Source organism: Mycteria americana, chromosome 8, assembly GCF_035582795.1.
Source record: "Mycteria americana isolate JAX WOST 10 ecotype Jacksonville Zoo and Gardens chromosome 8, USCA_MyAme_1.0, whole genome shotgun sequence".
In the NCBI taxonomy this organism is placed as follows: Eukaryota; Metazoa; Chordata; class Aves; order Ciconiiformes; family Ciconiidae; genus Mycteria; species Mycteria americana.
Window position 1 is genome coordinate 520818 of NC_134372.1, and position 14649 is coordinate 535466.

Below are 14649 nucleotides of genomic sequence, written 5' to 3' on the forward strand. Positions count from 1 at the left end.
AAAGGCTATCAGCCCCATGCACTTATATGCCCTACGTTGTGTCAAGGAGGAACTTGTGACAGCCCTCAGCTGAGCAGGGCTCCCTTCTGTCAACCAGCCATTTGGACTGAGCTTATTGTATTTCCAGCCTAGAAACTGCTCTATTATCTTGTCATCCAGTAAGATTTCTGACTACCTATGAACACGCAGTTGAGATTCTAATTTTCAAACCTCATTTTCAGCACTGGGAGAATTGTTGTTCTCCCTAAGATTAGCTGACGTGCTTCTGGAGAAATCAGAAAACAGGAATGGCGGCTACTTCAAAAGAGCGGGTGATGCACCTGATGCAAGGACATGTGTGTTCCATCCATGCCTTTGTGAGCAACTGGACTTAGGAGTGATCAATATAAGTCCTCCTTTGTTTAAGCGGGTATTTCTCCAGGAGAGAAGCAGCACTTGTTACTTCCTAGCCACTCAAGGAGTCAGGGTTGCTGCAGCACAGTCTTCCTGTGTAGCAACTTAAAGGAAAAAGTGGAAGTCCACACAATTTGATATTTTATTTATTTTTTTTCTGAAGGGTATTGTACACCAAATATCCCATTGGCAGGAAAGCGCATTCGATGTGTTTAGAAGCCAAACAGTCACTTTCATTTTAACAAACACAATTACAAAGTAAAAATAAACCACAAAATAATGAACCGCATGTTCATAACATACAAAAATTGCTGCCTACTCAGTAGGTAACTACAACATTCCAACTCCTGAATATATATATATATATATATATATATAAATTTACATTTTTGTAACAAAAATAGACTTTGAGAGGTGTGGGGGGGTTTTTTTGCTTACATTCCATCCCCCAGGGCTTTCTCGTGCTCCCCTCCCCACCCGTTCCCTGCTCTCCCTTACATTCTTTGAGTAACAACCCTTTCACTTTAAGGCAAGATGCAAAGCATCCATTCACACAAATGCATGACATCAGCAAGGCTTCACAAAAAGGCACCAAGACTTGTAACTTTAAAAACAAAACTTCTGCCACATGTGAGTGTCTCATCGGGTGATATTTACATAGCATCACTCTAACATGCTCAAATACAGTAAGTGCTGTTCCCAAAGAAGTTTGAAACTCATTACAGCATTGTCACTGAAATAGAATTAACATTTACAAAATATGGCCCTGCAAACTCCAAATAATACAATATGGATATGCAAAGATTTTTCACATCAATAGTACCTAAAGGAAAGCAAAACCATGGCACATGTACAATTTACATCAGCTACATACTTAATCAAAAGTCCTTTCTTCCTAATAAAAGACTATTGTTTACGGGGAAAATTATACTGAACTTATATCCACAGTCCATGCAAATTAAGTCATTCAACAGAGGTGGAAAACTTAAACGGCAGTTGTTCCAGGCAGCTGAAGTTTAAAGAAAAGTTAAATAGCCTTGCAACATATGGTGTTGGGGGAGTAACTGGAGACTCCATGTCTGATAGTACCAATGGAAAAGGTGAATTCTCCTGTTCCAGAAGATAATCTCAGCAAATCTCAATTGTCCTTGGAGAAAAGGCTGACGTCATGTCTGAAAGTGCTGAGGTCACCTGTGAGCTGAAATTGTTGGTGACCCCTGGAGATGAGAAGGAGGTGGCCACTTGCGTCTGAAAAGTGGCAGTGCCAGAGGGGTAAGTGGTTGCTATAGAAGGAGATGGGAACGTGGTGTGTGCAGGGGAGGGGAAGGAAGAGGGAGCAGGGGAGGAATACACTGTGCGCACTGGCGAGGGGTAAGTGGTGGCGATGGAGGAAGGGTAGGATGTAGTCACAGAGGATGAGTAGGCAGGAACTGGGGAAGCAGTTGAGACCGGAGCTGCCTTTTCCACTTTCTTGTCCTTCTGCCTAAGGTGGATTTTAGTGTGTCTCTTCCTCTCATCACTTCTGGCAAACTTTCTGCCACAAATATCACAGGCAAATGGCTTCTCTCCTGTGTGTGTGCGGATGTGCGTAGTCAAGTGGTCGCTCCTGCTGAAGTTCCGCATGCAAATGCGGCACTGGAAAGGTTTCTGTCCTGTGTGGATGCGGATGTGCCGCGTTAGCTCATCGGACCGCGAAAACCTCCGGTCACAAGACTCCACTGGGCAGGCATAGGGTCGCTCGTGAGGAGGGGTCTTGCTGGGACGGTTTGGGTATTTCCTCATCCTGCTGGGCTTGATCAGCTGGGACTGATAGTTAGTGTTGAGGGTCTTCAACTCTTGGGAGCCAGTCTGAGTAGCAAATGCCTTAATAGTGGACAGCGGTGTGAGGGAAGGCTGCTGTGCTCTGGTCTCAAGGGCTGGGAAGGGCTTCTGATCGGCCGGAACAAGACTGAGCTCACCCTGTTGCTGAGGGAACAGGTAATCCGGGATCATTGGCACCTGAAAGTTGGTCTTAGCAGTTGGATAAGCTGGAGGTGGATACTGGATGGGGGCTCCAGAAGGGTTGGGAAAGGACTGGGTCTGCGGTTCAGGGAAAATGTCAGAGCTGGAATTGGGGAAAGTTGGTGCAGCTGAATAAATTGGACTGTTCTCGCTGGCTTGGACAGAGCAGCTCAGAGGGGGGCTCTGCGAGGAGGAGGAGGATGGTGATGACGAAGAAGGCGTAGAGGTGGCAGGTGCGTTAGCCATGCCCACCAGCCCGCTGACCAGGCTGAAGAGAGGCTCTGGCCATAAGGTGTTGCTACTGTTGGGGGCCGGCTCTAGGGAGAAGCGCCCCGTGTAGGTTATCGGTGGCAGTCGCGTTGTTTGGTTGGGATAGCTGGTTTCTGGCAGGGTTTTCTCGTTGTTCAGGGAGATCTCGGGAAAAGTGTCTGAAAAGAGAGGAATAGCGATTACTTCCAACAGCCGCTGCAGCTGCTGGCAGTGCCTCGCGAGCCATCCACACGCAGCGCAGCCCCAGATCCTTGCTTCTGGTTAATTAATAATTGAGCGTAACATATTGCAGCGCCGCTGGCAGGTCTCCAGCAGCAGCAGCTAGCCCGGAGCCGCTGACGCACGCGGGAGAATCCCCCCGCACAGCCGCCGGGACCGGGGCGCCGCTGCAGCGCGGAGCCCCCGCAGGCGCCGCTGCCCCCCCGCAGCGGACCGGGACTTCCCCGCCCGCCCGGGCGAGGCCGGCGCGCTTACCTGCCGCCAGGTGCTCGAAGTGCTGCTCCCCGGGCTCCCCGGCAGCGCCGAAGCCCGCGCTCTCGGGCGCCCCGGGGGGGGCGAGGAACTGCGGGCCCCCGCCGCTGAGCAGCATCATCTCCTCCAGCTTGGGGTAGTGAGTGTCCATGGCGGGGGGCGAGTGCGGGAAGGCGCCGAAGGGGTCGGAGATCTGCAGCGGGGGCAGAAGCTGCATCTCTGCCTTGGCCGCGGCCATGAGGGCGCCGGGCTCGGGCTCGGACGGGTGGTGGCGCCGCCGCCGCGGGCCCGGCGGACGGGCCGGCTGCGGCGAGGCGGCCGTCGCCTGCTGCGTGCCCTGCGCCGCCGTCGCCCCGGCGCTGCCAGCTGAGAGTGCTCGCCTGCCCGCCTGCCTGCCCGCCCGCCCGCCCGGGGCTCCCCCCGGCTCTGCCCGCTGGAAGCGCTCGGCTCCCCGCCCGCCCCGGGGCCGCCTCTATATATCGGGTCCCACCGGCCGCAGCCCGCCCCGGCCCTGACGTACATGGCCATATATGGAAAGCAGGAAGCCCTTATATGGATGCGGGCCGGAGGACCCCGCCTGGCGTCAGCGCCTGGCACCGGGGAAAGCCGGGCCGTGGGGGCCCCGCCCGCCCCGGGCTCGGAGCCCCGCGCCCGTTGCGGGCCTGTCCCCCGCCATGGGCAGCGCCGCCGCAGCGCTGCCGCAGCGCCGTCGGCCGCGGGGCGCGGGGTCCCCGGCCCCCGCCCGCCCCGGCCAGCCCGCCGGAAGCCCCCGCCACACTTTCCATATTAGGAAACTCCCTTATAAGTCTCGGTTCCGGCGGAGGCTTCCCGCTCCTTATATGGCGATTCCGGCCCCGGCTGGGGGGGGCGCGGGGAGCCCGGGCGCGAGAGCCAGGTCGCCGTCGGGCCGCGCGCCCGCCCCCGGGCCGCGGGAGCGCGCGGAGCCCCGGGAGCGCCAGGCTGCTGCCCGGGCAGGCGGCACGGGTCTGGGGGAGCGCCCGGCAGCCTCCAACGCCGCCGCCGCGGCCTCGCGGAGAGCGCTCCCGCCCCCCCACCCCCCCCCCCCGCCCCCCCCGGTTGCTCGGCTCGCGCTCCTCGCCTCCCCCCGTCTCCGCCGAGGGGCCTCGGCGCGGAGGAGTTCTCTGGGCGCTGGCAGCGCGCCCCGGGCGGGGGCTGCCTGCTCCCGGAAAAAGGGGAATCTCGGGACTCCGGAGGCCTGCCGGGAGCGCCCTGCTCCGCCCGCTCCCGCCGGTCGCGGGGGAAGCTCTGCCCGCAGCGCCAGAGCGGGGCAGACCCAGGCGCCGGGCGCCTCCCTCACGCAGAACGGGGCACTGCTAAAACCAGAGCCCCGGGCACCGCAGGGCCGCAGCCGCCATTGCCTTCGGCGCGACGGAAAGCGGCAGCGCTCGGGACCCTGCTCTTGCGCCCTGAGGGCCGTCCCTTGACGCGGCCCCGGCTCCTGCCCGCCTGCCCTCCCCCGCAGAGGCGGGCCGCTCCCAGCACCGGCTCCGCACGGAACCGAGGGCTGTGCACGGAGGGCCCGGGAGCCCCGGCTGGCCGCCCGAGGCAGCGCGCACACAGCGGAGCCGCGGGAGAGCGCTTCCCGGGCCGGCGGGAGCCTCCCGCGCTATAAATAGGCGCTCGACGCGGCCGCCGCCCCGCCCCGCCCGGGCGGCCCCGCTGCCGGCGCGCCGCGGCGCGGGGCTCCCCTGGCGCCGGGCCAGACGGCACCGGCGACGCAGTGCGGCCGCAGTGCGCGTGCGCGACCGCCGCGGCGAGGGCTTCCCCGCAGTGCGCGGGGCTCCGTGGGCGGCGCCGGCAGCAGCCGCTGCAGGCCCCGCCGCGGCCGGGGACCGGCGCCCTGCGCGGGCCGTGCCGGGGGCTCCGGCGGGCGCGACCCGGTCGAGCCGGGCCTGGAGCCCCGCCGCGCACGGCCGCCCCTGCTCGGCTGCGGCGCGGAGCTAGCCGGGGCTCCGGCCCGCCCGCGGCTCCGTGCTCTGCCGCGGCCGGCGCTCCCTGCGCTGCAGAGATGGGGGGAGCGAGGAGCGCCTTTGTCCCGGTCTACGGGGCGGTCTTCTGGCCGGCCCCGCTCGCAGGCGGTCGCTCCGGGCATCGCCCGCCTGCGGGCAGGGGCGCGCAGGCCTCGCAGCCCCCGCGCCTCGCGGCCGGCTGCCGGGCTGGCCTTCCCCGCGGGAATCCCGGCGCAAAGCCGGGCCGCACGCCCCGGGCGCCTGGCAGGCCTCTTTTGCCGCGGGCAGGCAGCTGTATAAATGACAGGAGTAGGCTCTGCCGCCTTCGTGGTTTGTATTCAAGTTGCGCGCAACGGCAGGGCTCCGTCTGCCCGCTGCTACAGAAGATTTAAACCTCTGTCGTACACTGCTTTGACCGGGTTGCTCTGTTTGGGGCAGTGCCTTGTCAGTAACGCTGTGTAGTGCCTCCCACACTGATGCGTTTCCACCCTAAAGTCGGTTACGGGTTGCAGCCACACAACGCCTCCAGGAAAAATGTAGAAAGCTCTGGCTTACCTGCAGCCTGTCCTACTCGGTGGCAGCTAATACACGTCTGTCCTCTGGTACTCACTCTTTATGGAAGGAAACCATACTGGGTTTCAAGTGTCAGTGCACTAGGCCAAAGCTCTGTTTTGAAAATGTGACTCGGCGCTTTTTGTCTTTTAACAAATATCTGCTACAGGTTTTGAGAAGTCCCATACGTAATGATTACAGCTAGTCTCTGATTTCCACCAGCCTGTCACAGCTTGGAACCACAGTTTGACTTTTTCTACAAACACCATAGTTGTTCTGGCTCCTGAGCATCTTACAGACATTGCAAAAGCCATGGCATCCTCCTTTCCCCTCTTTTCTTCTTTCCCTTCTCTTTCAAGACCAGAAGGAACTTTATTTCAACTAGTGCCTGATTCCCAGAGAATTTCAGTCATATACCCTGCGTATGTTAGGCCCGATATTTCTTTTTAGCTGAAGTACATAATTCAGAAAAGCTTTTTTTTGTTTTTCCCCCAAAATCTGAAATCACAGAGACAGAAAATCTATTGCTTGCTTGCTTTTCAGTTACCTTAGTTTTTATCAACATAATTCTAATTTAACAATTCATATAAGAAAAGCAAGAGACCTGCTTCAGAGTTGCAGACACAGCAGCGTAACTGGCTTGAGCTGCACATAAATTACAGTAATAACGACTGTTTTGCAACGTGTCCTCCACCACTCTGGTGAGGCTTCCTGGCTTCAGTGAAGTACTGGAGAGGCAGCGATACGCACAGATGACTTACAGCCTGGACACTGAGCTAGGAAATCACCTGTTGTCCTTCATGCGCTGGGACAGACAGTGTCTGCTAGTGATCTGAACACGTTCTGTGTTCCATTTTGTTTTTCTGAATACAACATTAGGTCTGTAGGAACTGCATTAGAGAGTTAGATTTTTACTACTGAAAACCAAGATCTGTTTAGCTCATCCAGCCAGCCATTTGTTAGACTGAAGGGAGTTGCGGTCAGACTGGAAGCTGTGAATTAAAGCTTTCAGTAAGTGGAATCTCTAGCTATTAGAATAAGATAATGTCTGTGTTTTGATTTCCAGGTGGCGTAATTTGAATGTCCAAAGAATTTGCTACTATAGATCAGTATTTTAAAAAGAATATCTTTCCAAAATGGCAGTATTTTAATGAATTTGTAACACTTCACTTAATGCTCCTAGTGAAAGTGCAGAAGTGTAAGACTTCGCCACTGGATCAGTCGCAATTTTATTTGAAAGTTTAATAGTTTTGGTTGTGATTGTCTGATGAATAAACACATGCGATACTCTGGGTCTCCTTGGAAGTCCATCGTCATCAAATGTACTTGTTGTGTCTTAATACATTTCAGTGAGAGGAATGCTATTCCAAGGACACAGAGTGAAGAATGCTATGGGGTGAGGGAAAGAGAAGAGAGAATGGGGTATTAAGCTTCATGAATAAACGACCCGTCTCAAGTCACCAGAACATGCCAGTCTCTGCTTCAAGTTTATGGAAGAGTACAAAAAATCTACACTAGTAGATTTCTCCTTTTTGTTTTTTACTTTGATGTTGTAACACTAGTGTTCTTTTCTATTTTCTGATTCTTAGATAATTTTTTTCAGCAGCATTTCTTTTCCGCACTTAAACAAGAAATTATTGATAATATAGTTACATGAATACTGCTGTGGCAGTGGCATCAGCCAATTTGACAGATTAAAATTCCCCAGTTAATAACAAAATTTATTGACAGGCTCAATTTTTTTCTACGTATTTGTTCAGACACTTTTTCTCTCTTTTGCTCTGGAATGTATCATATCAGCGTATGCATTAGCTGCATGCATACAAGTTACCTGTGACAGTTTGCTTAAAAATACCTATTCATAATAGATGTTTTCTATCATCTTTCCTACCTCCTAATAGTCTAGAAAGCACTACATCATGCTTTGAGAAACAGCTTCAACCTGCTTCTTTGCAAATTGACAGCAAACATATTCATTGGGCTTTTATGCCTTTCTGCATTGTATTTATTAGCTTCAGCTAGTGATGGACCCATCCCACGGTTAGGATGTATTTTGCATTGGTGTATTTAAACATCTTCCTAAGTCACTCTCCAGCCACAGAGTTTGTTTGTCTAGTTGTAACAGAAATGTGTCCTTTCTCTTTTTATTGTTATTCTTATTAGTAATTTCATTTCATTTCTTAAGTGGGATGAGCTTTTAGCCACAGTAGTCCTTTTATATCATTGATTACTTTTTGGTAGCTGGTAACTATTTTCTTCAGTGCCAGGAAATTATTCCTGTTTTTTGAGGCTCCAGTCATATTGCTCAATATATCTGATTTCTGCTTGCTCATACTACCTGTAATCAGGTCGTGATCCCTAAAGTAACCATGGAAGTCCAAATCCTGCAGGTAAATTACTTGTCTCCCCTTGGCACACCAAGGCCATTCACCTATGGAGTACATTATCTTAAAAAAAACCAAACCAAACCACCCCACCCCCCCCAACAGTTACACCTTTAAATTTTAGTAGTTTTAAGTATTAGCAGCATGAGACCTCCTGAATTTGGCACAGTGATAATACCAGATGTGGATTTAGCAGAGAGACAAAGTGAGCTGTGACCTTTGTGTCTACAAGCGCTACCTCAAGCAAAATGCCCGTTGCAATATGATGCACAGCACCTACACGACTGCACGGCCCCGTGTTCAGATCAGAGCTGTACCTCTGCATGATTACACAAATTTCCATTCGCTACAGGTATGAGATTAAAGAACAATTTATTCCTTTTTGTTTGACATAGTTGCCTGTAGTAGACCTCGGTACTGTGGTTACCTTGCCCTAGTCTTTACTGCATACCACACTAATCCATAGGCATTCGAGATCATTCACATCAGTTGCTGGTCATGCTACAGCAAGTAACTGGTAGCACTTACTTTCTTTGATAGGCTGAACACTTTGGGATCCAGCTCTTTTACCTACATTGCTCTTCCTGAATGAGCGGTACTTGTCAGCTTAGCACTCTTAAGATACAGGAAGAACATTTCCATTAAACATGGTATACAGAACTGAAATTAGGAAGAAAATTACAGTTCAGCAGATAGCTGTGCTTAGTCAGTTCTATTATTAAGGAATTTCAAGATTGGTTCATCTTGTGCCTGACTGAGGGGAAAAAAGAAGAAAAAAAAAAGCTTGTTTGTTTATTCTACTAGAAGGTGAACAGAAAGTGCAGGGGGGTCACATGATCTGAGTTTATCTGGCTGAAAATCAGACATCTGGAGTAAGTCAGTATTCGAGGTTCTCGCTATTGTCAGTGGAGTCAGGCAGGACCTGCAGAAGCCAATTCACCCTACCTCATTTATATAGCCGCCCTGAATGAGCTGGATCCCTCTCTGTAGACGTGTCTCGCAGATGACTACAGAAAGATTCTGCATAATTTTTTCTGCATCCATATGTAATCTTTTTGATGGTTAAAAATTAGCTGAGATGAATCCTGGGTTTTGTTTTGCTTGCTTTCTTAGCAGAAGCTGATACAAACTATTTTATATTCAGCTCCAGTGTAACTTTCAATGTTTTTAACTGTTTTTTTTCATTGAAACTACTTTGTTGTCTTATTGTGCTAGTAAAAACATCATGGTGCAAAATTTGCAAAATATGTTTCCACACGATTACAGCTTTGTCTCTCAGTTATTTTTCATAACTGCTGCTTTCATGACTGCAGCTTACTTCCAGGTCTTGCCAACCTGTACTGCGACTAAAAGCAAAGCGGTCGCTGTTACTGTTGGCACTGGATATAACTGAGTTCAGCTCTGAATGCAAGAAAAGTTAATCACTTCCCTATCTTTGTAATTCATCCAGTGTTCTAATATAAATTTTGTTTTAATTAGATGCACTTTTCACTTTATCCCCAAACATAGTTTCCATGTGTCTGGAATGCCCATTGACTTGTGGCAAAAGTCAGTCATTTTCTTTCAGAGATGTTAGTTTTGCCTGGATATGTAACAATAACAGCAGCAATCATCATTTCTCTAGGTCTCTCACTAGTTGTTCCAATACACATGCCTTCGATTGTCTTTATCCCAAACCTCCAATTACCTCATTCTGTTCCCTCCTCTATTTCCCCTGGGTCCTGTTTTTAATATTCCAGACTGTAAAACAAGTTTACATAGATATCCCTTTAAAAAGTTTTATTATTCTCTAGTTATTATGTTGTAATATTCTATAAGCCTGAAGAGTTAGAAACAAGAGGGACTACTCCAGCTTTTTAAGAGTTGTTTCTTCCCTCTCACCCCCCCCAGAACCATGCCATCTGATTTAAAAAGCTGTGACATTTTTATGTATTGTACCATAGGACATTTTAGGATATTTTAAACTTATTTATCATTAATTTTGCTTTCTGTGCAGTTACGTTCATTCCAATAAAAGTCTATCGCTTTTAGATGGGGACACAGAGGGAACAGATACAAATGCACTCATAATTTAAAATGAAAAAATACTTCAATTTAAGCAGCCTTTTCAGTCCTATGAGGACTAGCGAGAAACAGATTTTTGTCAGCACTTTTTGAATGCGTGGCTTTGCTCTGGTGACCGAGATGGATGTCCCCGTGTTTGCTGCAAAATTCTTACCCCATTCCGGTACGTGACTCCCTTGGCTCTGTGAGCAGGCCCGACAGGCGTTACACGCGTCCTTTGCAGCCATGTTGTCTAACCGCGAGAGGGAACTCTTCCCTGGGATTCCTTCAGGATCTGGGCGTGGGCGACAAAAATTAAATAGAGCATGGGTTGTGTAAGAATCAGGTTGCGAGTTTGTTTTTTTCTTGATCTCAGACATTACAGATGAGCAGAAAGGTGACATCACTGGTTTTCCTCAGAAATCTAAGGCAGCCGAGGGTTTTAGCCTCAGGCTTTCATGCTCTGATTTAAACAAATCCTTTAAAAAGAGTTCATTTGGGATGCATGACTTGGTAGACTTCAAAAGCCTGTAAAGGTTGTGTCATTGCAAAAGAGAGTTGCTATACACTACTTGCAGTATTCAGACGTTTCCCCTAGTGCCTAGGAGTACCTCTGCTCTGGCAAACTCTCATCTCCAGTTTAGATAATTTGGTGGAGGTTGCTAAGAGCCAGTGCTTACCTTGGGTCGTTGTCAGCCCTGTGACAAATGGCATTCGGTCTCCTATGGTATCAGGATGAGTAAGACGATTAACCATATATAAGGCTGTCCTCTATTGTCCCTGCAGAATTATTATATGAGAAATATTAGAAAGGTAGAGGGTAAGTAGTGGAAGAAAGGCAAAGCAGGTAACAACTGTGAGGTTCCACAGGTGCCATTAGTGAGCAAAGAGAAGAGCTGCCGCTGCCAGTGCTGGGAGCTCACCCCTGCTGTGACACAAGCACTCGTTCTCCTTCAGCAGTAATAATTTCATGTGTTCACATTCTTCTTCAGGACAAAAATCACTGATGCCATTTACTGTATATGTATGTATCTTTAGAGATTAAGGGTTGTTTAAGATGCCAGGCAGACTCGGTGTACGAAAGCTAAGGAAGGCTTCTGACATTAGATTGACATTTCATTTGCGGGGGGGGGTGGTGGGGTGGTGGGTGGTGTGTGGGGAGGAAATGTAAATTTTAAGCAGATACTGTCTTGCCAAAGAAGACCGAGGCCTAGCAAGACCATCAACATCTGTACCATAGCACTCTGGATGAACATATATATGGAATTGCTGTTCACATGAAAGAAAATACCATAGGGATTTTACTACTCAGTAGGACAATAAACAACATACTTTCAGAGACATTACAGTTACTTTTGAACAAATCCTGGCTCTGTAGTTTGAATTAGTGAGGAAAAAAACAATAAAGGAAAAAAAAAAACCCAACCAAAAAACCCCAAAACCCAACATTGATTTCAAAGCCAGACTGGACAGATTGTTATGATTCTGTAATCAGACTCTGTGTGTACCAGTGGCCAGAGATCTTTATGTAGGACTTACATAAGAAATGTAAACTTTATACATGAATATGAGCTGCACTATAGAGATTAACAGAATGCAATGTAAGGGATGTAAAAAAACCACTGGATGTATTCTTTGGAAGCAAGGGAACGAGAAAATAAGCAAGAGCATTGGTGCCTTTTCTTGACATTTGTTGTCTGCATCAGGATTTCAGCTGGGATAGCTAATATCATGACACTTAAATGTGACATGTGACGCTTAAATTCCTTATAGCTTTAATGGCAGAGGAGACTGATTTTCAGGGAGACCGATAGGCAGGAACTCCTACTTGAATCTGAGCTATTCTAGATTAGCTCAGTTAGATGGACTATCTAGGTTACCGTACCCCAGCACTTTGTCATTAACAACTACTGCCCAGATGAAACTGTCGCCTCTGATGTAGGCTTTGTATTGTGTAGGGGAAGCTGGGCTGGTGCTAGTGACAGAAACAAAAGTGTTGTGAAAGAGCAATTTCATTGTACGTTCGTAGCACAGAACTAGAAAAGACCATGAAACTACATAGACTGACCTTTTTGTGTTGTGCACAACACAAAATTTTATTGTCTTATGCCCAAAAACTTTTTTGGCAGAAACACATTCAGCATTGTGGAGCTGCCACATACACCTTATTCCTGTGACCAAGAGGCTATCTCCAAGCTATCAAGACAGCAGATACCTGCACAGCCATGTCCCACCTCCTTTGCACCCAGGTGCTTAACATCGCACAGCCCACTATTTCATTGGCAATGAATCTTTCATATGATGCCCCTGTACTTAGAACTGTGGCCTGATGCCTGTGGCAGAGGTCACACTGATATTACCTTGGGGAACTCAAACTTGATGCAGCGTCTCTGTCCGTACATGTCTTGTTTGCCTGTATGTGCCCCAATGACCCCTTTTGACTTCAGCAGTGCAACTCTATCTTGCTACTCTGGCTCAGGTGTGTTTGGCAGGAGATATTGATTGACTCTTGAGAGATCCTCCCATGCTCCTGAAAGATGGGCTATGCTGGCACAGGCTTGTAGGCAAGGGCCCAAACTATCCACAGGCCCTATAAACCCTTGGCGAATGGTAATTCTCCCTTTTCAAGATAACTTGGATACACTGTGCCACACTCCTGTGTTTACACAGGAGGTCCTCTTGTCTTTTTCTAAATTTCGGATTTACTCATAGCATCTTCACCTTGCTGAAGGCTGGCAACCAGCAGTACTGATCAAGGCACAAGTGTCGGGAACAGCCAGGATATAGGACTCTCCCTCAGACGATGCTGTAGACTCCAAAAATAAAAATCCTAAGCCATTTAAGATCTGGCAGCGTCTCAAGACATGTAGCAGAATGAACTATTGGCCAGACTCAGCCTGCTAAGACATCTGGACTCTCACAGCACACTTTTATGTAGATGCATAGTCTAGATTCATTGCTTTGTAGAGCATTTCCTGCAAACAAACTATCTATGGATTGTAAAACCACAGAGTTGAGTTCAGCCAGTGTTTTGAGTGCACACTTCCCACAGAGACAGAGGAGTGAGGGATGTGGGTGGAATGCAGTGTCCCTGTGACGTAGCAAATCAGTGACTTTAGCAAAAGGGATAGAATCAAGGGATACAAGACAGGGGAGAACCAGGTATGGGTTGGGACAGTGAGAGGAAGTAAAGGTTCCCTCTTGTCATGGAAGAAAAAACAATAGCAATCATGCCTAACATGTTTCCAGGACTCCACAAAATGTTTGCACTCCAAATATAAACACTGTACCATTCTGAAAGTGCTCCCATTGCAGATGGTCTGTCCAGTGGGGCAGGAGGTATGGACTGTGTAATGAGCCATCTGCAAATGCTTGGGAAAGCGGTGATTCCTCGAAACCACGTGCATGCTCCTGTGCTGTGATCGGGGGGCTGCTGTTCAGCCTAAACTGCCTCCTCTCATTTTCTATGGAGTAGAGACAGAGAGGCTGTAAATATGTTAAGACACAAAACGAGCCCCAGAAAAAGCCATTCTGCATGCCTTATGTACTTTGACAACGAGCTGAAAGTCCTCTGCCCCTCTGTGTCTGTTCTTGGTGGCTTCCCACTGCTTCTGGCAACGTGTGTATGCAAGTGAAAAATAAGGGAGGACTGCTTGGCAGCGAGGACTGCTTGGCAGCCTTCCAGAGGTATTTTCTATAAGAAAAGGCTGAACACCTCTGCAGTGAAGCAAGGAGCAAGAGGCCTACCAGGATTCTTCTGGAGAACAAAGAGAGCCGAGGGTTTCTGGCAGCAGGGTAAAGTCATTCACACTGGTGTCGGCCACAATCACTGGCACAAGGAGTCTCTCTTACAATTTTTTTTTTTTTTTAAGCCGGGCTTTGTTTATTAAAAAACTAATCTGAGTAGGAGACTATTCACTCTGAGCTATTTGTTGGAACCTTGAGACCAGAGGGAAAGTCTGGAACAAGGAAGATTTACCTGTGGCGGAGGAGGACCAGGTTAGAGAGCACTTAAACTGGAAGTACCTGAGACCGTGGGGCCTGATGGGCTGCACCTGTGAGTACTGAGGGAGCTGGAGCTGGCTGATGTCACCGAGAGGCCACTCTTGATTACCTTTCAAAGGTGATGGCAATCAGGAGAGGTTTCTGAAGAATGAAGGAGAGCAAATGTCACTTCCATCTTCAAGAGGGGCAAGAAGGAACAGCCGGGGAACTACAGGCAAGTCAGCTTCACCTTGGTCTCTGAAAAAGTGATGGGGAAAATCCTCTTGGAAAGCAATTTCAAACACATGAAGGACCAGAAGGTGATTGGAATAGCCTGTGTGGATTTATGAAGGGGAAATCGTACTTAACCAACCTGCTAGCCTTTTATAATGAGGTAACTAGCTTGATGGCTGAGGGGAGAGCAGTTGATGTTGTTTACCTTGACTTCAGTAAGGTAACCTCTTCATTAATAGACTGCACCCTCAGCAAGTTTACAGACGATGCAAAACTGGGAGGAATGGCTGATACACCAGATGGTTGTGCTGCTATTCAGAGGGACCTGGACAGGCTGGAGAACTGGA

General features: G+C 49.3%; 1 protein-coding gene across 1 annotated transcript; it reads right to left on the minus strand.

The window, feature by feature from the left end:
- Nucleotides 1–525: 525 nt before the first annotated feature.
- Nucleotides 526–3587, minus strand: EGR1 (early growth response 1). Its single transcript, XM_075509812.1, has 2 exons — nt 3139–3587; nt 526–2822 (listed from the first exon to the last, which is right to left on the minus strand). Exons 1-2 carry the CDS (start codon nt 3371–3373, stop codon nt 1522–1524), a joined length of 1536 nt encoding a protein of 511 aa, XP_075365927.1. The 5' UTR covers nt 3374–3587; the 3' UTR covers nt 526–1521.
- Nucleotides 3588–14649: the final 11062 nt, after the last annotated feature.

Bases quoted from the DNA above. Each gene is read 5' to 3' on its own strand.
- EGR1 (XM_075509812.1), bottom strand. From the start codon at position 3,373: ATGGCCGCGGCCAAGGCAGAGATGCAGCTTCTGCCCCCGCTGCAGATC. The intron at 2,823-3,138 runs GTAAGCGCGCCG...CTCTCTTTTCAG, and splicing joins CTTCGAGCACCTGGCGGCAG to ACACTTTTCCCGAGATCTCC.